The sequence below is a fragment of the Paroedura picta genome, chromosome 15 (genome assembly GCF_049243985.1).
Source record: "Paroedura picta isolate Pp20150507F chromosome 15, Ppicta_v3.0, whole genome shotgun sequence".
Classification (NCBI taxonomy): domain Eukaryota; kingdom Metazoa; phylum Chordata; class Lepidosauria; order Squamata; family Gekkonidae; genus Paroedura; species Paroedura picta.
In genome coordinates this window covers 20,365,521-20,388,951 of record NC_135383.1, presented here as the reverse complement: position 1 = coordinate 20,388,951, position 23,431 = coordinate 20,365,521, and the positions used below count along the sequence as shown (strand labels likewise).

Here is a 23,431-nt window from a genome sequence, read left to right as displayed (position 1 = left end):
CCCTCCAGGCCCTTCAACAGTTCCAGAGGGGCTGCAAGACAGTGCTATTCCACCGGGCTTATGGATGAGACCAGGAAATTAACACTGAAAAAACACCATTTCGGAGCGAAAGACAAGAGAATTCGGAAAAAAGAACACTTAAAAAAAAATCTCCTGGAAACTCTTTTCTCTTTTGGAATGAGGGAAATGTTTCTTAAGACAACAGGGCTGGTCCATAGAATCATAGGATCATAGAGTTGGAAGGGACCTCCTGGGTCATCTAGTCCAACCCCCCGCACTATGTAGGACACTCACATCCCTATCGCTCATCTAGTGTCACCTGCCCCCTCTTTGCCTTCAGAGAATCCAATATTCTTCTGGTCTATAAATGGTTCTTAGAAGAGCCATGGATGTGGGAAGAAGGCTTCAACTTTTGGAGTGGTGGGATCTACCCAAATGCTTAACATTTTAATGTAAAGCAATCTAAGGCATTAATGATTATTCCTATATATAAAAGGTAAAGGAATCCCCTGTGCAAGCACCGGGTCATGTCTGACCCCTGGGGTGACGCCCTCTAGCGTTTTCATGGCAGACTCAATACGCGGTGGTTTGCCAGTGCCTTCCCCAGTCATTACCGTTTACCCTCCAGCAAGCTGGGTCCTCATTTTACCGACCTCGGAAGGATGGAAGGCCGAGTTGACCTTGAGCCAGCTGCTGGGATCGAACTCCCAACCTCATGGACAGACAGTTTCAGACAGCATTTCTGCTGCCTTACCGCTTTGCGCCACCTATATATACAGACCTACAATTTTAGACACAACATGAATCATTTTGACAACAATGTGCTTCATGATATTCATTGCTGGCCTTCCGCCTTGCAAGACCTGGATTTCAGTAAGTCTTTTCACGAGGTTCCCCAGTATGTTCTGATGGGTAAACTGGAGGACCGTAGGCTGGAGTTTTGGATGGTTAGGTGGACAGAGACCTGGGTGGAAAACCACACCCAAAGAGTTCTTGTCAATGGTATGTCCTCAGATTTGAGGGAGCCACAGGGCTCAGGACTGAATCGATACTTTTGCATTAACAAGAAAGGGGTGGAGGGACTCCTCATTAAATCTGCAGATGACACCAAATTGGGAGGAGCGGCGAACACACCAGAGAAAGTCCAACAAGATCTGAACATGCAGGAAAAGTGGGCCAATGAGAACAAGGTGCAATTCAATAATGGGAAGTGCAGAGCTCTACATCAGGGTCACAAAAAAGAGAAGCAGGCATAGTGGGTGGGAGATGAGACTTCTGGGCAGCAGTGTGTGTGTGAACGAGATCTTGGGGTACTTGTGGACTGTAAGCTAAAGACGAGCAGAGCGTGAAGCGGTGGCAAAAACGGCAAATGCAAACACCAAAAAATCGCAAGATGTCAATAGTGCATTGGTCAGACCGCACCTGGAGGCCTCACTTCAAAAAGGATGCAGATAAAAATGGTGCAGAGGAGAGGATGATCAAAGATATTCCTTAGTCGTGGCTAAGGGGGAAAAGGCACGGTTAAGTGTACTTTCACAGAAGAAGAAGCTGTCTTTTTGGATCCTGCTTTTTACTACCCGAAGGAGAGCAGTTTTCAGTCGCCTTCTCTTTCTTTCCCCACAACAGACAGCCCGTGAGGAAAGCAGCGCTGAGAGAGCTCTGCAAGAGCAGCTCCAACAGAACTCTGGGTCTGGATTTCTGTCCCACCCGGCTTAGCCTCTTCGACAGCTCCTTCGCCCTCTGCACGTTGCACCTATGGTACGCATCACCACCCGGTGCTACGAAGGCTACCGGTGTATTCTGCATGTGGAGGAAGGGGGAATCAAACCCGGTTCTCGGGATTAGAGCCCACTGCTCTTAACCACTACACCACACTGCCTCTATGTATTGAGGAGAAGGGAACTGTAAGGTAGGTGGGACTGACAGAACTGTGAGTGCCCCAAGGTCACCCAGCTGGCTGCACGTGGAGTGGGGAATAGAATCCAGTGCTCCAGATTAGAGGCTGCCGCTCTAAACTGGGACACCAAGTTTCTGCTTCACAGCAGCTGCATAAACAAATCTCAATTGGGGGGGGGGGGGGGTAGCAAGAATTTGGGATCTTCTACACCCAAAGTTGCTCCTTCCTTGAGAATTGCCTCCTGTTGACCTAGAACAGGGGTAGTCAAACTGCGGCCCTCCAGATGTCCATGGACTACAATTCCCATGAGCCCCTGCCAGCGACCGCTGGCAGGGGCTCATGGGAATTGTAGTCCATGGACATCTGGAGGGCCGCAGTTTGACTACCCCTGACCTAGAATATGCCTAACACCTATTATCCTGATGATGTTTACTGCATAGAGAAGGTTCCAGTTTCAACCACCACTACCTGCACTTAGCAATCTTTGAGTCACAGGTGTTGTGAAAGAACCTGCTCTCTGCCCAAGATCCTGGACCATCACGGCCAGCTAGGCGAGAACCAGCTAGGTGGTGTGATTCAGCATCGGCCGGCTTCACGCAACTGACTCCAAGCCTGCTTTTCTCACCCTGCGAGCAGATCTCCCCCCACAAAGGCAAGACACGTTCCATAAAATGTCCGTGTTTATTGGCCTCTTTGTCTCACATCCGAATGTCCGGGGGCTGTTTACATTTGCCTTCTGCGCACAAGGAGCTCTTTGTGACCGGCTCTTCCGCGTCGACAGCGCTTCCATTCGGTCTGAGCCCATCTCGTAACATGACTTCTTGTAGATGATTATCCAAACATGGCTTGGGCCACAGGAGCAGCCAGAACGGGAGGGGCAGTCGAAATTGGGGGGGGGGGGGTTAACTGTCTTGTGGAGGGTCACAGAAGAGTCGCAATCATCCGTCCACTCCTTTTTTTAAAGAGACAAACATGAAGTGAGCTTCTATTCCAGGCTTCTATTCTATTGACATGATAGCCCTCTTTAAGTATTTGAAAGGTTGTCACTTGGAGGAGGGCAGGATGCTGTTTCTGTTGGCTGCAGAGGAGAGGACACGCAGTAATGGGTTTAAACTTCAAGTACAACGATATAGGCTAGATATCAGGAAAAAAAATTTCACAGTCAGAGTAGTTCAGCAGTGGACTAGGCTGCCTAAGGAGGTGGTGAGCTCCCCCTCACTGGCAGTCTTCAAGCAAAGGTTGGATACACACTTTTCTTGGATGCTTTAGGATGCTTAGGGCTGATCCTGCGTTGAGCAGGGGGTTGGACTAGATGGCCTATATAGCCCCTTCCAACTCTATGATTCTATGATTCTATGAACTGAAGCACAGAAGACAAACCCATCACCAAAAAAAACGGAGGCAGGTTTTTCCATTTCTCCCGACAAGCGATATAATTGGGCTTTTACCAACCAAAACGTGGAATTATAAATGTTTAAAGGACAAATAAAATAATAAAAACATCAGCACCAACGTAAAAGCTGAAGAGGGGGTGGAGTTTTTAAAATACACTAGTTGCCTTCCAGAGAACGGGCATTCAAGTCGGCATCTCAATGGGAAAAGGAGATTATGCATAACAAATAAGCAAAAACGAAGAAAGCAGACTGACAGGCAAAAGGAGAGCAGTGGACAGCTCTACTGGATGAGCCTGAATCTTGCCCCAGAGAGTTCCAGTGCCAAATATCTATCAGAAACTTTACTGATTCTTAATCAACGTATCAATTATAAGTGCGAGACTAGTCTTGTAGAGATTTGTGGAGGGTACAAGTTTTTGAGAGTCAAAGCGCCTTTTGTCAGATATCATTGAAAGTGTATACCTCAAAACTCCTTGTGGGCATCTAAAGGGCTGCTGGACTTGAATCTAACTGTTCTACTGCAGACACCCTCTGACAACATGTCCCTTATAAGTAGTTTTATGCTTTTAGGTAATAGTACCTTATATGTTTTCAGACATTTACGTAAGCTTCTTACCCTGTTAACTGTTGACCTCTTGCTTTAAATTGAGGTAGTTTGGCTCTTTAATTATAAAACATTGCTGATTGACCTTTCATATACTCACAGAGTTGGAAGGGGTAATGCTGGCCATCTAGTCCACCCCCTTCACAATGCAGGATCAATCTAAAGCACCCATGATAAGTATCTCTCCAGCCGCTGCTTGAAGACTGCCAGTGAGAGGGAGCTCACCACCTCCTTAGGCAGCCCATTCTAGTGCGGAACTACTCTGTGAACCGTTTTTGCCTAATATCTAGCTAGGACCATCCTACACTTAGTTTAAACCAATTACTTCGGGTCCCAGCCTCTGGTGCAAACACGGACTGCTCCCTGCCCTCCTCCAAGTAACTCCCTTCCAAATACTTCAAAAGAGCCTTCCTGCCCCTTCTCCACCTCCTCTTCTCCAGGCTGAACATCCCCAAGCGTCTCAGTCTTTCCTCATAGGCCTTGGTCTCCAGGCCCCAGATCATCCTCGTCTCTTCTATACCCTCTCAATTTGGTCCACATCCTTTCCCACTCTCCCATTCTATCCTCCTCTCTAAAAATAAAACAAAACTAAACAAAAAACTCAGCACATACAGTGTGACCAACTCTAAGTCAAACTGTGACCAAGAAGGTCCTGAGCCACCAGTTGGAGGGCAGCATTCAAGATAGGGCTGGCCATTTGACCAGCCAAAAAATGTATTTGATTGTTTTAAAAAAATATTTAAAATGTTGACTCTATTTCCAACCAAAAAAAGGACACTAACAGTTAACTGGTTGCTTCTCTTCATCACTTTCTCAGGAGATAATGAAAGCAACCCCTTGTTAAAAGGGGATTTATTAGAATGTGCATTTAGTTTCCGCGTAATTCTTTCACTTTTAGACTAGGACAGGACTATCAGCCGACAGCAATGAAACTTCAAAAACGATGAAATTAGAACAGAAATAAAGGAAAATACCAAGAATTATTTTTAAATGCTGATTCAGAACCTCCGGCAGTAAAAGTAGGTGGCCAGTGTGAGAAATTCTGTTCGGCTGCTAGCTTTCCTCCCAACCACTGGGGGATCGGGGCCAGCAGCCTCCAATCCTGCATTTCCTAACAAATTACATCATGCCCCAATTTGGATGATGAGCCTGGTGTTATCTCATCTCTGAAGCTAAGCGAGATCAGCTCTGGTTATCATTTGAATGGGGGACCACCAAGAAAGCCCAGAGTTGATGCACAGAGGCAGGCAACGGCAAGTCTCCTCCCTCAAATTGTCCAGGGTCCCCCCCTCCTCCCGAGTCAGCTGTGACTTGATGGCACTTTACACCAACACCAAGATCAAACAGTATGTGGACCACTGTTTGTGCACTGAGAAGGGCAGGCAGCAACCTGGCCTTTTCATAGAATCCTAGAGTGGGAAGGGCCCATGGAGGCCATCTAGTCCCACCCCCTGCTCAATGCAGGATCAACCCCAAGCATCCAGGAGAAGGATCTGTCCAGCTGCTGCTTGAAGACCGCCAGCGAGGGGGAGCTCACCACCTCCTTAGGCAGCCCATTCCATGGCTGAACTAGACTCATAGAATCCTAGAGTTGGAAGGAGCCACACAAGCCATCTAGCCTGCCCCCCTGCTCAATGCAGGATCAACCCCAAGCATCCAGGAGAAGGATCTGTCCAGCCGCTGCTTGAAGACTGCCAGTGAGGGGGAGCTCCCCACCTCCTTAGGCAGCCCATTCCGCTGCTGAATTAGACCATGGAATCCTAGAGTGGGAGGGGGCTACACAGGCCATCTAGTTCCACCCCCTGCTCAGTGCAGGATCAGCCTCAAGCATCCAGGAGAAGGATCTGTCCAGCTGCTGCTTGAAGACCGCCAGCGAGGGGGAGCTCACCACCTCCTTAGGCAGCCCATTCCGCTGCTGAATTAGACCCATGGAATCCCAGAGTTGGAAGGGACCACACAGGCCATCTAGTTCCACCCCTGCTCAATGCAGGATCAGCCTCAAGCATCCAGGAGAAGTCTCTGTCCAGCTGCTGCTTGAAGACCGCCAGCGAGGGGGAGCTCACCACCTCCTTAGGCAGCCCATTCCATGGCTGAACTAGACTCATAGAATCCTAGAGTTGGAAGGAGCCACACAAGCCATCTAGCCTGCCCCCCTGCTCAATGCAGGATCAACCCCAAGCATCCAGGAGAAGGATCTGTCCAGCCGCTGCTTGAAGACTGCCAGTGAGGGGGAGCTCCCCACCTCCTTAGGCAGCCCATTCCGCTGCTGAATTAGACCATGGAATCCTAGAGTGGGAGGGGGCTACACAGGCCATCTAGTTCCACCCCCTGCTCAGTGCAGGATCAGCCTCAAGCATCCAGGAGAAGGATCTGTCCAGCTGCTGCTTGAAGACCGCCAGCGAGGGGGAGCTCACCACCTCCTTAGGCAGCCCATTCCGCTGCTGAATTAGACCCATGGAATCCCAGAGTTGGAAGGGACCACACAGGCCATCTAGTTCCACCCCTGCTCAATGCAGGATCAGCCTCAAGCATCCAGGAGAAGTCTCTGTCCAGCGGCTGCTTGAAGACCGCCAGCGAGGGGGAGCTCACCACCTCCTTAGGCAGCCCATTCCGCTGCTGAATTAGACCCATGGAATCCCAGAGTTGGAAGGGACCACACAGGCCATCTAGTTCCACCCCTGCTCAATGCAGGATCAGCCTCAAGCATCCAGGAGAAGTCTCTGTCCAGCGGCTGCTTGAAGACCACCAGTGAGGGGGAGCTCCCCACCTCTTCGGGCAGCCCATTCCACTGCTGAACTAGACCCATAGATCCACAGAATCTTAGAGTGGGAAGGGGCCATCCACCTCCTTAGGCAGCCCATTCCACTGTGGTACTACTCTGTGAAAATATTCTGTGTGATATCAAGCTGGTACCAGTCTAGACAGTTTAAACCCATAGCGTCTGACCCGTCAATGGACCAGGATTCCAACCCTAAGGCATGCACACAAAGCTCAATACCAAGCCTGCACAGCTCCAACATTGCCTCTAGAAGACGTTCAGCACATGCAGACAAGCTCCAGTCTTCTTAGAGCAAGGGAATACCGGGAACAACATCCTAGCATTCTTTGAGGGAATCCTGTCCACATATACCGACTTCCAACCAAGGAATCTCTGCAAGGCTCTAGTCACTTGAACCAGAACTGATTGTCTGTTTGTAAGTCACATTCCAGCCAGCCTTCTATGCTCTAAAAACGACACACAGAAAGTTCCTATCATTTAAATAAATGAAAAATAGCAAAAGCAAGACTCGTGAAATATTTCTTCAGAAGGCAGGGTCTGCAAAGACCAAGGCAACCACCGCAAGCCTAAACAGAAAAGGTACATTGTTAAGGAGCTGAGCTGGGAGTTCCCCTCTCTTCCCCAATCAAACTGAACAAGCATACAGTTCAATCACTGTGCACAGGTTTACCAGCTTCCAGTTTCCCAAGGAATATTCCTCTTTGCTGCTTTGCTCTCCCAGGTTTCAAACTTCCCAAAGCGTCCACCTCCTAACCGGCACAGATATTAAGTGCTCTACCAGATCCACAGAGATGCAGACTCTCCTGCCCAGGGTGAGAAGTAGAACATTCAGATTTTGAAGGTTATGATCAGGGGTTTCTTAATAAGCAATTAGGTGGCAAGGGAGGGAAGTTGGGGAGGGGGGGGGAGAAAGGGAGCAACTCATGGTATTTTTAGCTCCCTGAACACCCAAAAGGAAAAATTCAATTAGAACAAGAATTAGGACATCTCCTCAAGGCACTCTACATTGACAAAAGTACATCCCCCCACCCAGAGCGGGTTCCTTCAGTAGCACACAGGTCCAGAAGTGGGATAGACCCTCTGAGCATTTTTGGAAGGACGGAAGTGAGTGAGGAAGCACATTGGTCTGGATTACTGAATATTCAAGACTTGGAGAAGAACTTGAAAATATTACAGCATGTATGAAGCTGTCTATACTGAATCAGACCACCAAGCTGGCAGCAGCTCTCCAGGGTCTCTGGCTGAAATTCTTTCACATCACCAACTACCTGGTCCTTTCGATTTAGGAGATGCCAGGGATTGAACCTGGGTCCTTCTGCACACCAAGCAGAGGCTCTTGTCACTGAGCCATGGCCCCTCTCTGTGGCTCTTCAGGGTCGCAGTCTTTCCCATCACCTACTGTCTGGTCCTTTAACTGGAGATGCCAGGGATTGAACCTGGGACCTTCTGCACACCAAGCAGAGGCTCTTGTCACTGAGCCATGGCCCCTCTCCTTGGCTCTTCAGGGTCGCAGTCTTTCCCATCAACCTACTGTCTGGTCCTTTAACTGGAGATGCCAGGGATTGAACCTGGGACCTTCTGCACACCAAGCAGAGGCTCTTGTCACTGAGCCATGGCCCCTCTCCGTGGCTCTTCAGGGTCGCAGTCTTTCCCATCAACCTACTGTCTGGTCCTTTAACTGGAGATGCCAGGGATTGAACCTGGGACCTTCTGCACACCAAGCAGAGGGTCTTTTCACTGAGCCATGGCCCCTCTCCGTGGCTCTTCAGGGTCGCAGTCTTTCCCATCAACCTACTGTCTGGTCCTTTAACTGGAGATTCCAGGGATTGAACCTGGGACCTTCTGCACACCAAGCAGAGGCTCTTTTCACTGAGTCACAGCCCCTCCCCAGAACGTATTTAAATGTCTGGTCCAAGCTGAGAGTCTGAAAGAGAAATGAAGGCATCCAACCTCCACATACTACTCACATATTGGGGGTACAAAACCCCTCCATAGTTCATAGGCTATCACTCCACAATGGTACACCCTATTCCACTACCTCATGCAGCTCTATGTGCTAATCCATGTCAAGCCAGGTTTTCGCCACTGGGTTCTGTTTTGTGATGGGGGGTGAAGATGATTTTAACTTTTTATGTAACCCACCACAAGATGGCTTGCTGAGAGGGAGGGAAGAGACAAAAAACAGAAACAAAGGAAAGAATAACGGACGGACGGACGGAAGGAAGGAAGGGGGGAAGGAAGGGGGGAAGGAAAGGGGGAAGGAAGGGGGGAAGGAAGGGGGGAAAGAAAGAAAGCCCTCTATCTGCACCACCTTGCTATAATTGGCATGTTAGGTGTGCTGCATTTTAAAAATTAAGCAGTTTTACTGTAATGATGCGGCTGCTCCAGTTTCTAGAGCAAGGCCTGCCAGTATGGGCATCTTTGGAAACCTGACATAGCATGGCAAGCACAGAGACAAACAGCTGCTCTAGTGGCCAATCAGAGCCCTTGCTGGGCAAAAGCCCCACTGCTTTCTAAAAACACTTGGTGGGCAACAGGAAAGGTGTCAGCAAGTGCCCCAGTCAACACATTGGGGGACTGCAGTTCTAAAGCCATGACCCACTTTCTTGACACGTAGGGCGGGTGCCACGGGAAACAGCACTCAGATAAGCCACGGGTGGCATTTCAAAGAGCCATATGTGGTTTTCAGACACCAATGAGATAAATTAAGTCGCGCTAGGCTAATATTTTCATGGACTTGCAGCAGAAAAGAGCAAGAGTCCAGTGGCACCTTAAAGATTAACCAAATTTGTGGCAGGGTAGATGCTTTCGTGAGTCACTGCTCATTTCTTCAGTATCTGAAGTGACTGGCCACTCGGCTACGGGGGCTGTGCAGTTAGTGGGGCTGCCCCTAGAAGAGAGGGAGAAGCAGGCCCATCTGTGGACAAGTTCCTGTCTCTGTTTCTTTATTAATAAAGCATTTATATTCCCCTTTTCCTCACGGTTTAAGTTGTAAAGAGGAAGAAGGTGTAACTCTAACCCTGTCCCTTTTTCAGGAAGTTCCAGGTTGGGACACACAAGGAGCCAACCGGAGGGAGGCCATGCCCACTCTTCCAACAGAGGGTTTTTCAGTTCAACGCTTATTCCAGTTCTCCCAACAAAATATTCTTTGAGACCTTGGGGCACAACAGTTTCCACAACCACCTATAGGTCAGGGGTAGTCAACCTGTGGTCCTCCAGATTTCCATGGACTACAATTCCCATGAGCCCCTGCCAGCATTTGCTGGCAGGGGCTCATGGGAATTTTAGTTCATGGACATCTGGAGGACCACAGGTTGACTACCCCTGACCTATAGCACTGGCACTTTATGACATTAAATTTTCCAGGGCTTTTTCATTCAAGAAATAGCTGCAAGCATCTAGATAGTACAGTTTTACCTGCAAAAGTAGGTTAGCATTTTATATTCTTAAAATATTAATGCAAACTCAGGCTATCATACTTTGGCCACAATACGAGAAGACAAGACTCACCGGAAAAGATACCATTGCCTGTTATCTCATCCTGCCTCCCCTCACCCCACCAAGTTAACAGGGGCCGAGTTCCTACTGATTTGTATTTGTAAGCATCAAGTATCTACCACAGCTTTTGTCAACTGTTTTACCTCTGAGAACCCCCTTGCAACATGCTTCAGGTTTCAGAATGTTATGCAATTGTGTAGAATGTGGTTGGGAAGCATAGCTGTGTACACCACCAGGGCCCCTCCCTTTCCCACCCCCTCCACGCCCAACATTGGCCATTTTGGGAGGAAGGGGAAGGTCGACATGACCATATGTGGTCACATCACCCAATAAACGTTTAACAAATTTAAAAAAATATATACAAAATTAATTACCTCCCATCCATTCTGGAAACCCTTCCAGGGCCATCACGAAACCCTGGTTGAGAAAGCTTGATCTACCATGTAAAACAGACCTACAAGGAAGTACAAGACCATTTGCCCAATGTATTTGGTGAAAATAATCTCTTGCTTTGAAATGATCAAGAGCCCTATCTTCCTTGGACATCCTCTCTCTTCACCTGGATGCAATTTTAACTCACCACTCGCTATGAGAAGTCAATTCTCCAAAAGCCAACATTGGCTTCCTTCTCCTCCACTCCAAGGAATTTCTCACTAAGGCAGCCTGATCCCAGCAGCAGAGAAACAATCACTCTTGCATTTTAAAAAAGGCAGAAAAAGAACTGCAAACAAAGCCAGGGCCGGCTCTCTGGAAAGAACCAAGCCTGAAGTCCCTTAGATGAACCCAAGCCAAGTAACCCTTGGAAAGGATGCCAGGGAAGTTGTATGTCCTCAAGCGACCTTTTGGGACGACAGGTGGTGGTCTCGGCCTGAGATCAACCATCAAAGAGGTTTAACCGTCCGTGCAGCGAACAGCTAACTGTGCTTGAGTTTCCTCCTCACCCCACAAGACTTGTGCAGGACTTGCAACTGCTAAATGGAGAAGAGCAAGAATCCAGTGGAACCTTAAAGACTAACAAAATCGGTGGCAGGGTCTGAGTGTCCGAAGCAGTGACTCACGAAAGCCCCTCCCCTCCCACAAATTTGGTCAGTCCTTTAAGGTGCTCCTGGGCTCTTGCTTGTTTCTACAGCTGCCAAGCAGTTGCTCAACAGTGTAAAGGCAGTGTCACTTTATGGCACAGAATCCACCACTGGAATACGCAAACGTAATCCTTGGCTCATTGCACAAGCAGCCCCGGGACTGGCTTTCTCCTGTGCTGCTGGCTCCCCGCCTCCCTTTCGTTCCTTTAGCTGCTGGTGTGGCAACTGAAACGGAGCAGGCGGCCGTGTGGGAGGGGGCTGTCCCCCGGCCAGTTGTGCAACGGGCCACGTTCCTGCGGCACCACCTCTCTATCGATCTGGGCCACACGAGGCGTCCTAGTTTCCACAGGGGCCGAGGTTGCCGGCTCCGTGGGTGGGGCTGGGGAAATGGGATCCAGCTCTTGTGGCCAGAGAAGACAAACGAGGTCAGGAAGGGAAAGTCGACTTGCCGGTTTATTTATATAATCATCACGGTATATAAATAACATGGCAGAGGCCTGGCTGCCTATGGAAACAGAAGGCTGGGCGTTGATTGATTCATTGGCTGCATTTATATCCCGCCTCATCTCGTGGTTCAAGGTGGGTTACAACAGTAAGTACAGAGTGCTTTCAGTTTAAAATAAAAAACAAAACAGCACTCCCCCCCCCCGTCAATCTTCCCCTTCTTAAAATATACCTGCCGTTCAAATACCTCCATAAGCCTGGGGGAGCAGGTAGGTCTCACAGTGCCTCCTGAAGGACAGGAACCCCCCCCCCCGCGACTTCTTCCAGGAGCCATTCCAAAATGGATAGGCCCGGGCTCTGATGGAAGCCTGACGGGTTCTTAATGTTATGTTGTGGCTTCCAGTTAGATCTAATGTCCCACCTGGAATGGCCCTATCCATTAAGTCAGTGTGCTACAAGGCTCTCTGCTCCAGTTAGCACCTGCCAGACCTCGAACTTATCCCAGGGCTGGATATCAACAAATCCTTCAAGTACACACAGATTTACAACAACAACAAAAATAATATGCAACACTCAGTGGAGGTTGCCCGTTCTGCATGTCTCTGTATGAGTCACTGCTCTGGCCTTCCTCCATCCAATCAAAAAGACTACAAAGGTGTCGTCCCTCCTAAGAGTGGCTTACTCTTGCCCATTCCAAAAGCAAATTTTTCCAGTGTCAAGCTGGAAGGATACTGCCAACTGTCAAGGAGTCTGCCTGGGCATGCAGAAAGCTTAGTTGGGAGAGACATCGTATGAAATATTTACAGCTATTTGCTCTCTTCCTCTCTCACCACATCGTCCTGAAGAAGGGCTATATTTGGCTCATGAATGGAGCCTCACATGTCAGCGTTCGCAGCCTTGAATCAGTTTGGCTTTTCTTTCCCTCAATGCCCAGCAACCTCCAAGGCCTGCAGTGATGAAAATCCTTGAGAATGACTGTGGAGCCTCAAACTAAACCACAGAGAAAGGACCCTCCCAACAGACTCAGACACAATAATAAACCTGACGCCCAGGGCATGCCCCTCAACTCATTCACATTGAACCCGGCAGTCTGCCGCTGCTAATGCAATGTCTCACTCTTACACAAGCATACATGCACCTTTCCACAAACTACTATTAAGCCAAGTGGCACGCAGAAATAATAATTGGAGCCCAGTTGCGAATACCTGCAGAGAGATCATAATGACCTACATGGACATTTTAATTTATTAATCGGTTTATATACCGCCCCTCTCGGACTTGCCGTCTTGGGGCAACCAACTACAATTTAGAAAAAAAACAGTGAATTTCAATTCACAATAACACCAAACCAGTGCAATTTAAAATCACAATAAGACCACTATCTGAGTTGCAATTATTACTGCGATAGATGGCAAATTAACCAGCTGTGATGCTAACAGGGAGGAGGCGTCAAAGGAAAGGAGGAGAAAGGGGGAAGGGACAGGAGGGAGGCCAAGTATTATGGTGCAGATCTGGCTGGCCTTAACCATAGGCCCGCTGGAAGAGCTCTGTCTTACAGGCCCTGCAGAACTTAGCAAGTTTGGTCAGGGCTCTGATCTCCCCAGGGAGCTCGTTTTAACAGGCGAGCTCTGGTTTAATCAAGGCATATTTCTTTAGGGTCAAGGATCCTTAGCTGGTTGATATTACTAGGTCACAATGCTCTCTGGGGCATGTCTTCAGAGAGGCGGTCCCTCAGATATGCGGAGAAATAACAGGGGCTTCCGTGCATTTAATGACGAACTGGCCCAAATCAAAATGGGAAGCCGTCTTAGTCTGCCTGCAGGAGTAGGAAGAGGCAAGAGTCCATTTAGTTGCACCTTAAAGACTAAAAAACCTATGTGGCAGGGGAGGAGCTTTCCTGACTCACTGCTTACTCCTTCAGATACAGAAAATACCACCCCACAAATTTTGTTAGTCTTAAAGGTGCTACAGGGCTCTTGCTGTTTTCAACTGGCCCAGAAAAGTGACCAAAGGACTTCCGTCTTGCTGTTTTGTTCCCCTTCACAGTTCCAACATCCATCTCCTGACAATACCAACTCTTGGAGCCAACTGACACCCCTGCATTCACCCTGCTGCTTAGCCTTTTCGCCGGTGCTGGCTATGTCCATATTCCCTTTTCCCCAGAGGCATCTCACAATCTTGGCTTCAGAATGAGTCTTGCAGGCAGCAGAACAGAGTTACCCAGAGAAAAGATAGAGACCTCTATATATATATATAGGGAATTGTCAGGAATACAGAAAAATCCAGCTTTTGGCCAAAGACTGAACATTTGGTCCACTGGGAAGCCCTGGCAAATTTGAAAGGGGCACAGGCTGAAAAATGTGAGAAGGGGAACCCAAAGAGTTTACAGGAGGCCTTGGTAACTGAACCAGTGAAATAACCCTTTTTGTGTATGATGTAGTTAATTGCTAGAAAGGCTGACCTTTGTCAAGGGAAAGCAAAGAAATCATGTAATCTGTTCCTCTGTGCATGCTTTAATTAATGAACACTATTCATATAGTATAGTTAGTCCACTCTTACCTTAGGCCTTCTTTAGCCTAGCACAGGGGTAGTCAAACTGCGTCCCTCCAGATGTCCATGGACTACAATTCCCAGGAGCCACTGCCAGCATTTGCTGGCAGTGGCTTCTGGGAATTGTAGTCCATGGACATCTGGAGGGACGCAGTTTGACTACCCCTGGCCTAGCTCATAGCACAAGCCGCCAGCCTACTGCAGGGGCCCTAGAACCTGAGAATAAAGGGCCATGGCTCAAAACAAGCTGGGAATGGCTGGTCTAGAACAGTGGTCCCCAACCTTTTTATCACCGGGGACCACTCAACGCCGGGGACCACTCACTGGGGACCACTCAACGCCTTTTACTGAGGCCCGGTGGGGGGGGTAGTTTACTCCTCTACTCTCAACCACTGCCCTAGCGCTCTCTGATCGCTATGGTAATGTTTAAACATCCCTTCAAAATAAGATACAGACAAGCCAGAACAATGAAGTGTGTTGTAAAGGGCTGGGGGGGATGAAGTAAAGGGCCAGGGGGGGAGAAGGCGTCCTTCGGGGCCCACCTCCAATTAGTCGAAGGACCACATGTGGTCCACAGCCCACAGGTTGGGGATCGCTAGTCTAGAATACAGGGAAGTGTGTAGAGCTGGATGGTGCATCCCCCCCTCCCCAACTCCCAAATGACCATAATGTTTATTTATTTATTAGATTTTTATACCGCCCTTCCATGAGGCTCAGGGCGGTTTACATATAACATTGCGGGGGGATACATAAAACAGTCTAACATATAACATAGTCAATACATCAACCGTAGTTCAACAGAGGTCCTGAACAGTATTTCTATACTACCTTTCAAGTGCTGAAAGGTCTTCACATTTGTTAACTCCGTAATCTTCTCAACTGAGTTGAGTTTCCATAATGCAGGGGGGTGGGGAGAAGAACTGACACAGATCAGAGTTCACGGATAAACTGAGATTTAAACCGGCTCACAGATTGTACTCTGCATAACTACGCTACGCTGAGTCAATACCCGAAGGAGTCACGGCTTTCAATCAAAGAGTTGCGGAAGGAAAACAGCAAGGAGAGAAACAGAAAAGAACCAGGTGTATTACATGGACAAGGGGCGGGGGGGGGGGATCCACTCGAAGGAGCAAAGAGTATCTTGTTGTAGGTGAACATATACAAGGGAAGAAGCCTGCTGGTCTTTTGTACCAATAAGAGAGCGGCTTTGTACTGCCGCAGAGCCGTTATTTTTAAAACTCTACTGTTTTAAAATTACAGGATGTAGTTATCAAACTAACCAGATTAAACTCGCAGATGACTTTAAAGAAGAGTTCCACAAAACAGACATGCTTCCTGAAGGTGTCTAGAGATGCTACTGGAGTTCATAGCTCACTTCTAAAATAACTATACCTCTATTCAGAAAGTCCTAGAGCACAATTGCAGGTCGTGTAACAATACATAAATGGAGCCCGCCAACAGGTCCATGTGCTTCAGGAGAAATATTGGTATGAGAGAACCCCAATTTGGCACCATGTGAACTTCAGTCACTGAAAGTGTAGTGCAGGGGTAGTCGACCTGTGGTCCTCCAGATGTTCATGGACTACAGTTCCCATGAGCAAAAGCTGGCAGGGTCCCATGGGAATTGTAGTCCATGGACATCTGGAGGACCACAGGTCTACTACCCCTGGTGTAGTGGACCACCAGCCACAAATGCATCTATAATGTGGGAAGAACAATACTGGATGGATGTAGGATTCCTGATGTATGTCTTGCAACAGTTGGAGTGTCGTGCCAGGACAGAAGAGACTAAAGTTCAAACTGCCACGAAGCTTGTTGAATGACTGGCAGGAAGGGGGAAGCAGCCCCCATTTTGCAGACTAACCTGTCTCACAGGATTTTTGCAGAGATTAGAAGAAGGCGGAAAGAACACTGACCTCAGAGTCCCTTGGACAAAGGCTGGTGGAAAAGCCCAATTAAGATGAGCTCTGCTCTGAGCGACATTTAAGGGGTCACAGCACCTGTCCTGCATGCAAATGGCAATATATAAATATAATTTATAAATATATAATAAATATATACTGCAATTTTTAGTCTAAACTTCTTCAAAAGTAGAAGAAGAGATGTTTTTCTATCCGATGGAGTCTCAATGTGGGTCACAATCACCTTCCCTTCCTCTCCTCACAAAAGACACCCTGTGAGGCTAAGAGAGCTCTGAGCGAACTGGGACTAGCCCAAGGTTACCCAGCTGGTTGCATGTAAAAGTGTGGGGAAATCAAGCTCAGTTCTCCAGATCGGAGGCCTCTCCTTTTAACCATTACACCACACTGATTCCCTCTTGGTACACAGGGCAGCATGTTCCTGTTCAGAACCAGTCCTGTCAACACAATTCAGAGAGGCAGTTTATGTCCAGAAAACATAGCTGGAACTGAAGAGCACCCTACAAACTTCACAGTTGATAGAAGATTTGAATCGGGGTCCTCCAAGCCCTAATCTGGCACTCTAAACACTATGCTGTACTGGATCACAGCTTTTGCAGGTGTGCCACTATAGGAAAATTCTTTTTAAATCTACACATCTCTCCATAACCTGTAATGGAACAAGGCAGTGAAAGCCCCTGGCTTTGCAGCATCTGAGGGAGCCCATGCTGGGAAACGGTATCTTCCAAACTTGTTTAGATTCAGAAGTTCACCCACATAGGACATATTTCTTCGAAAGCAGGTTTGGAATTATAACCTTGGTGGAAAACTATTCAAAATCTGCACACTAGAGGGAGCAAGCACAGGGGAGGAGAGAGAATCTCACTCAGGTGTGAAGGACCTCCTGGCTGAAGGGAAAAGATGCACATTGCCTCATATTTGACCTTTCAAACGGAGGACAACTGGGTCAAGCTGCCAGGCATCAGAGACCATTTAGAAAGCACACCGCAGCCCCACAGAATGTTACAGTCAACCACCGAGCTGCCGTTTTGCGACGACACGTTTTTAAAAAAGCCATTGTCCCCTTTAACCAGCTCGATCGATCCTCACAGGAAATTAATGCCCGTATTCTTGAGCAACTGGACCAAACTGCTGTGTGGCAAACTCAGGCACAGGGTGAACCTTCTGCTCAATGTGGGGAAAGGAAACCAGCATCTTCACACCCATGCTCAGGACTTTTTAAACTGCATGGAAATGACCCTCTGTCCCATGACTGGGCCCCCACATTGTGACCACAGGGGAAGATCCAGCAAAGGCAGGTTGTCTAGCTACTATGATCCAATAAGCCCGGGGTAGTCAAACTGCGGCCCTCCAGATGTCCATGGACTACAATTCCCAGGAGCCCCTGCCAGCGAATGCTGGCAGGGGCTCCTGGAAATTGTAGTCCATGGACATCTGGAGGGCTGCAGTTTGACTACCCCTGCAATAAGCAGTAGCTGCTTGCTTCTTAAGAGGCACGGGGTGTACCATCCATCCAAGCGATCATAAAACAGACTAGATTGTGCACTTTCCACAGTGCCTCAAGCGCATGTTCCCGCACCAGAGGGGCACAGGTGCCAAACGCCACAGGGCTCCTCAGCCTCCGAGCCACCCGGCAGGCAGGGCTTGGGGACACCCACGGCCTCCACCCGCACAAGCCCCGCATGCCCCATCCTCCAGATGGGGACCCTCTTGCCCACTAAGCATCCAATCCCGAGTCTCCACTCCGCCTTCACCCGAGAGGGGCACATGCACTTGCTGCCTCCTTCCCGGCCCCAGCCCCTGCGAAGCCTGCAAGCTCCTTGGGGCAGAGGCCTGGCCTTCCTCCCCCGGGATGCTCCGGCACTGACTGAAGCACACGTGAAGTGCCCGGGCAGGGAGAGCACCGTGGGAACAGTGCGGAGACGGTCCCGAAAAGAGGGTGAGGGGCAGGATTTGAACACAAGCCCGCCTGGTCCCCCCAGGCAACCCCCCCCTCGGATGAGGCCCCCTCCTTGACAGCCCCCCCCCTTCCTGAGGGGAATTCGAACCCAGAGCTGCGAAGGCGCAGCAGCGGCGACCCCTCCCCTGCGCCCCCCCTCCCCTGGCGGACTGACTCACGTGATTCCTTCCTGCCTTCCCTCCTTCCCTCCCGGCTCCTCCGTCCGGCTTCTCAGGCGCCGCCGCTGCCTCCTTCCCCTCCTGCGGCTCCTACCTCCTGGGCGCGGGCCAACCCGGAAGTGGGGGGCGGGCCCTGCGCCTGGCCCCGCCCCTGGCCGGAAGCGGCTTCTCTCTTTCGCACTCTCGCAACGCCGACACGTCAGAGCCGGCGGGCTTCCAGGCGAGCGCGTTCGCTGACGCCATTTCCGGGACTGCTGATGCTTTCTTTCTTTTTCTTTTTTTACCTTGACTCCCCCCCCCCCCATACGGGTGTTTGCAGCACGCTCCTCCGGATTGGCCGGCCCACCCGTCGGGTCATCGGCACGCGAGCACCCGCGAGGGGAAAGGGGCGCGTGATTAGCGCGCGGGAGGCGACGTCGCGTCACCGATTGGGCGGTGTGCCCGTGACGTCACGCCCCCCGGCCTGGGAAAGGTGAAGCGAGGCGACGCGAGGTGGGGGCGGGGGAGGGAGGTTGCGAGCGGCGCCCTGATTGGCGGGGGGTGTGCGTGACGCCGTGACCGGAAGTCGTCGCGGCTGCCGCTCGGAAGTGGCCGGAGGCGGCTTGGCATCCCGGGCTCCGCGAGGAGGCGGCCGGAGGTGCAGGCCTAGGCAGGTGGATGTACGGTCGGGAGGGGCGGGGGCCCCCCCTGGAACCCGGGCTGCAACCTGCCCCCACCCACGCAGAGCCCCGGGGGAGGCTGGTCTACCTCACGGGGTGGTTGTGCCGAGCGAAGGGGGAGGAGGACCATCTTGGTGCACGGGTTAAGAGTGGTAAGGACTCTGGAGAGCCGGCTTCGATTCCCCGCTCCTCCGGCACAGGCAGCCAGCTGGCTTGGGGTAGTCATAGTCCTGAGAGTGCCATTCTCACAGAGCTCTCTTTTGTGGGAAGGCGATTGTAAGCTGCTTCGAGACACGTGAGGCCTGCTGGGTGACCTGGGGTCCGTCTCAGGTCTCTTAGAGCTCTCCTAGCCTCACCTGCCTCCCTAGTCTCTGGTGGGAGAGGGATGGAAGGTAATTATAAGCTGCTTCGAGACACATGGGACACCTGGGGCCTGACCCAGTTCTCTCAGAACTCTCTGAGCCTCACCTACCTCACATTTGTCTGTGGTGGGGAGAGGAAGGGAAAGCGATTATGAGCTGCTTTAATACTCCTCCGGTTAGTGCAACGTGGGGTACAAAAACCCAGCTCTTCTCCTTAGTGGAGGGCTGGAATTCATTAAATATCGATGTTAAAACAGTTTTCATATGCTAATAGCATTGTGTGGCCCCTGGAATGCTGCCTGAGGGAGACCTGGATTCAAGGCCACAATCAGCATTCTCCCTTAGGCCCTCTTTTCCTCCACCCAAACTCCTTCACAGGATTGTTGTGTGGGCAGAATACAGAAGTAAAAAATGTGGACCTGCTTTGCATTGGGCTTGGCTTGTGTCTTAAAGCATTATCTATGTATACCTTTCTAAATGTTTTTAATAAGGCTTCTTACATGTAGACATTCTTAGCTGATTTAAACTGTCAGTTTATTAAAATGTTGGGGAAAATACAGCAATAATGCACTTCTGGCAGCTTTCTTTGTTAAAATATCTGCTTTTTTAGTACAAGAAAATGGTATGTAAAACATTTAGCTACCTTAGTCACATTGGCTTGCAATATAAAAAAAATAAAAACTTAAAAAAAAATTATACTGCCTATCCCGGTAGACTGGCTCTGGGCGGTGTACAATATGACATGCAAATACAAAGGATAAGAATTTTAAAAATTAAAACAGTTAAAAACAACAGTAATGTGAAGTAGACAATGATAAAAACACAAAAGGTCTAAGATAGTCTGAAAACAGTTTACAATACAAAACAGTAAGCATGGGACATGTTTACAAGCTGGGCCTATTAATCATCCCTGCATTCCACCTAAGAAATGTAGAAGAGTTTGCATTAGTGTTCCGGTGAGCCTCACAGCATACCTGCAAGGTAGGCTAAATATAAATGTATCATGTTAAACTTCATGTTTCAATAAGAATTTGAACACAAGCCTCCACCCTCAAATCTATCCCCCTGTTTCTATCCCAAACAACACATGGGCTTCACTGAGACAATCTGAAACTTTCTTTACCACTGTGAGCATTCTAATAACCCTTGAACTTTTCTTTTTAGTCTGTGGCAACACTATGGATTACCTTTCTAATCCTGGTTTCTTCAGTCTAATCGCCGGAGTGGCCTGTGGGGTATGCCTGGGCTGGGGCCTTCGTGGACGGCTCTTCCGCCCACCCAAAGCCAAAATGACCCCAATTGCCAATGAACTAGGTAACGAGGCCAGCATTATGGGCGAAGGCGGGGAATTCAAGATGGTGATTGTAGTCCGGAACGACCTGAAGATGGGCAAGGGCAAAGTGGCCGCCCAGTGCTCCCACGCTGCCGTGTCATCCTACAAACAAGTTCAGCGCCGGAACCCCGAACTCCTGAAGCAGTGGGAATATTGTGGCCAGCCAAAGGTGGTCCTGAAGGCTCCTGATGAGGAAACTCTTCTGCAGCTCCTGACCGAGGCCAGATTACTGGGCCTGACAGTCAGTTTAATCCAGGATGCCGGGCGCACTCAGATCGCCCCAGGCTGTCGGACTGTCCTGGGCATTGGGCCAGGGCCAGCTGAGATAGTGGATAAAGTTTCTGGTCACTTAAAACTTTTTTGATGAGAAAAAGAAACAAATCCTGAAACAGCGTTAGGGAACGTCAACTGGATTCATTTTCCACTGCTTTGTTTTTTTTATATGATACATAAAATACAATCATCTATTTTCAGCCCACTTCTTGTGTCAAACATCAGTTTAAAGTGTTTTGCAAAGTCTGTGTTTTTCAAGTGGCTTCCATTCAGTTCTGCACGCACGAGATGGAGGAGAGGGCCAGGCTGGACGGGTGCTTCCCAGCGGCTGCTTTCCCTCCCTTTGATAGCCTTGTGCATAGCAGGCGGAAGGAAGGGGCTTTCCTTGGAGTTAGAGCCTGGCAAGAGGGAGGGGGAGGGATGCCTACCCACTGCCCCTTCTTAGGACTGGCTCAAACGAAACAATCTGAATTGTTTTTCGAATTTATTATTATGAATGCATTCTTCAATGTTTTGTGGCTATTGGGATGGCTGCAAAGATCTAAACCAGGCTCTGAGGGGGTATCAAGGAACAAGAGAATTCACTTTTTAACAGGCTTTCAGGCGGAGAAAGCTTTGATAGACCCAGGATGTGCATATTAAAAGACTGGACCTAAAAACATTTGGGCATTTGCTGTGAGAAGGAAAGTGCTTTGGTCATGTACCTCATTGCCTTTAGCTCAGGGGTAGTCAACCTGTGGTCCTCCAGATGTCCATGGACTACAATTCCCATGAGCCCCTGCCAGTGTTTTCTGGCAGAGGCTCATGGGAATTGTAGTCCATGGACATCTGGAGGACCACCATCTTGTAGTCCAGTCCATTGACATCTAGAGGAGCAGGTTAACTTTAGCTGACACTGAAATAAGGGCTAATAGAGGCACAGGGTCCATAATACCTGATCTAAAGTTCATTGGTCGTAAAACAATGCCTGGGTCCTTCAGCAGATCCCTTCAGGAACTGCACAGAGGAAGAGCTGTACAGGTTGGGTCCAGGGCTGGAGTGAATAAGGATGAGGAGTAGAAGTTCCAACTTCAGGGTCTAGTTTCATCCGCTTCTTCTCCAGGGGCTTGATGCTACAAATTGGCAGACAAATTAGAATTGCGATGCAGATGGCTCTGCTTTGTGGGGGACAGAATGGTGGACACGTCACCCAACAGGGTCACTCGATGACTGGAAGGTGCATTTCAGCCTCTTTTATTTATCATGCTGCCCAACAGGCAGCATCCATAATTTCCCCCAGTCTCCAGTGCAAAGACAGTCGTCTTGTATGGCTGACAGAGCATCGTGGGCATTTCCTGCATGGATGGCCCAGCCTAGGCCAATCCCATTCAGCCTCAGAAGCTAACAAGGTCAGCCCTGGTTAGTACTTGCATAGGAGACCACCAAGCATGTACAAGGTTGCTGGGCAGAGGCAGGCAATGGCAAACAGCCCCTTGAAAACCCCAGGAGGGGGTTGTCCTATATCAGTTTTGTCTAGATGGCTCAATTTCCCTATGGGAACTTGCCGCCTCAAATCTCGGCCATCAAAGCATGTCCCCTCCAGCTGCACCTGGAATCAGAAAAACACTGCCTTGAAGATGAATGTGATGACGTGTCTAATGACATGTTTTTAAACACACACTGTGCTGTATAAATACTAAGGATCATTGAGTATACTGGATTTACAGTCGCTGAGATGGTTGTACTTGCGGCTTTGTACGTTCAAGCTAAAAATGTTTTATTTGCCCTCAGAAAGAGAGGACTAAGCAGCCAGCTGTGCTGGGCCGGAACTGAGTTTGTTCTTTGGAACAAGGCTGCAGAGGGGAAAAGATTAATATTCCACCCCAGTAAGACTCAACAGTGCTGTTTAGGAAAATGTAGCTTTACACATACATCTTACTGACAGCTATGTGCACACACACACACCTTGCAAAGGAACATCTTCAAAGTTTTTGAGGCAGTGTTGTGGTTAAGAGCAGCAACTTATTTGGTGAGCCAGGTTTGATTCCTCCCCCGCTTCTTTCTCCACTTGCAGCCAGCTGTGTGACCTTAGGCTCATCACAGCCCTGATAGTGCTGGTCTCACAGATCAGTAAGGGAAAGGGAACGTGATTGTAAGCCACTTTGAGGCTCCTCCTTCAAAGACTTCTGAACAAATTTAGTCAATGGGGATAACCAGGCAAGTCCACTTGTGGATTAAAATCGGTTAAGTGTCAGGAAGAAAGGAATAACTATACGGTTCTTGTGATAGAGGAAAGGAAGTGGTGCTTTCCCACAAGGAACGGTTTAGGGGTCAGCACTTTTTATTTATTTATTTATCATACTTATATACCACCCTCCCCGGAGGCTCAGGGCGGTTTACATCATAACAGAGAACAATACATAAAACAGTCTGTAACATGTATAGCTGATAACTAATAATTGTAACCAAAATAACAGCACAATATAACGGTATAACAATATAGTACTACAAACAGGTCCAGGGCTTATTGATGGGATTCTGAG

The 23,431-nt window shown here is 49.1% G+C and overlaps 2 protein-coding genes across 9 annotated transcripts in view; one reads left to right on the top strand and one right to left on the bottom strand.

Annotated features, from left to right (window-relative positions):
* Window positions 1–18,428, bottom strand: part of VMP1 (vacuole membrane protein 1) — a 119,898-nt gene extending 101,470 nt beyond the window's left edge. Inside the window, exon 1 of one of the 2 annotated variants that reach the window (XM_077311359.1) lies at window positions 18,283–18,428. The gene's annotated coding sequence lies outside the window, so the exon portion shown is untranslated. The remainder of the gene's footprint in view (window positions 1–18,282) is intronic. The other variant, XM_077311358.1, reaches the window with a different exon arrangement.
* Window positions 18,429–18,587: 159 nt separating this feature from the next.
* On the top strand, window positions 18,588–21,109 carry PTRH2 (peptidyl-tRNA hydrolase 2). 7 transcript variants are annotated; one of them, XM_077311363.1, is made up of 2 exons: window positions 18,588–18,754; window positions 20,468–21,109. In XM_077311363.1, exon 2 carries the CDS (start codon window positions 20,482–20,484, stop codon window positions 20,998–21,000), a length of 519 nt encoding a protein of 172 aa, XP_077167478.1. In that variant the 5' UTR covers window positions 18,588–18,754; window positions 20,468–20,481; the 3' UTR covers window positions 21,001–21,109. The 7 variants fall into 7 exon arrangements, with proteins under 7 accessions (XP_077167478.1, XP_077167477.1, XP_077167479.1 ...); XM_077311362.1 differs by lacking the exon at window positions 18,588–18,754 and adding an exon at window positions 18,777–18,931; XM_077311364.1 differs by lacking the exon at window positions 18,588–18,754 and adding an exon at window positions 18,778–18,919.
* The last annotated feature ends 2,322 nt before the right edge of the window (window positions 21,110–23,431 follow it).

Bases quoted from the DNA above. Each gene is read 5' to 3' on its own strand.
- PTRH2 (XM_077311360.1), top strand. From the start codon at position 18,940: ATGTACGGTCGGGAGGGGCGGGGGCCCCCCCTGGAACCCGGGCTGCAA. The intron at 19,094-20,467 runs GTAAGGACTCTG...TTTTCTTTTTAG, and splicing joins TGGTGCACGGGTTAAGAGTG to TCTGTGGCAACACTATGGAT.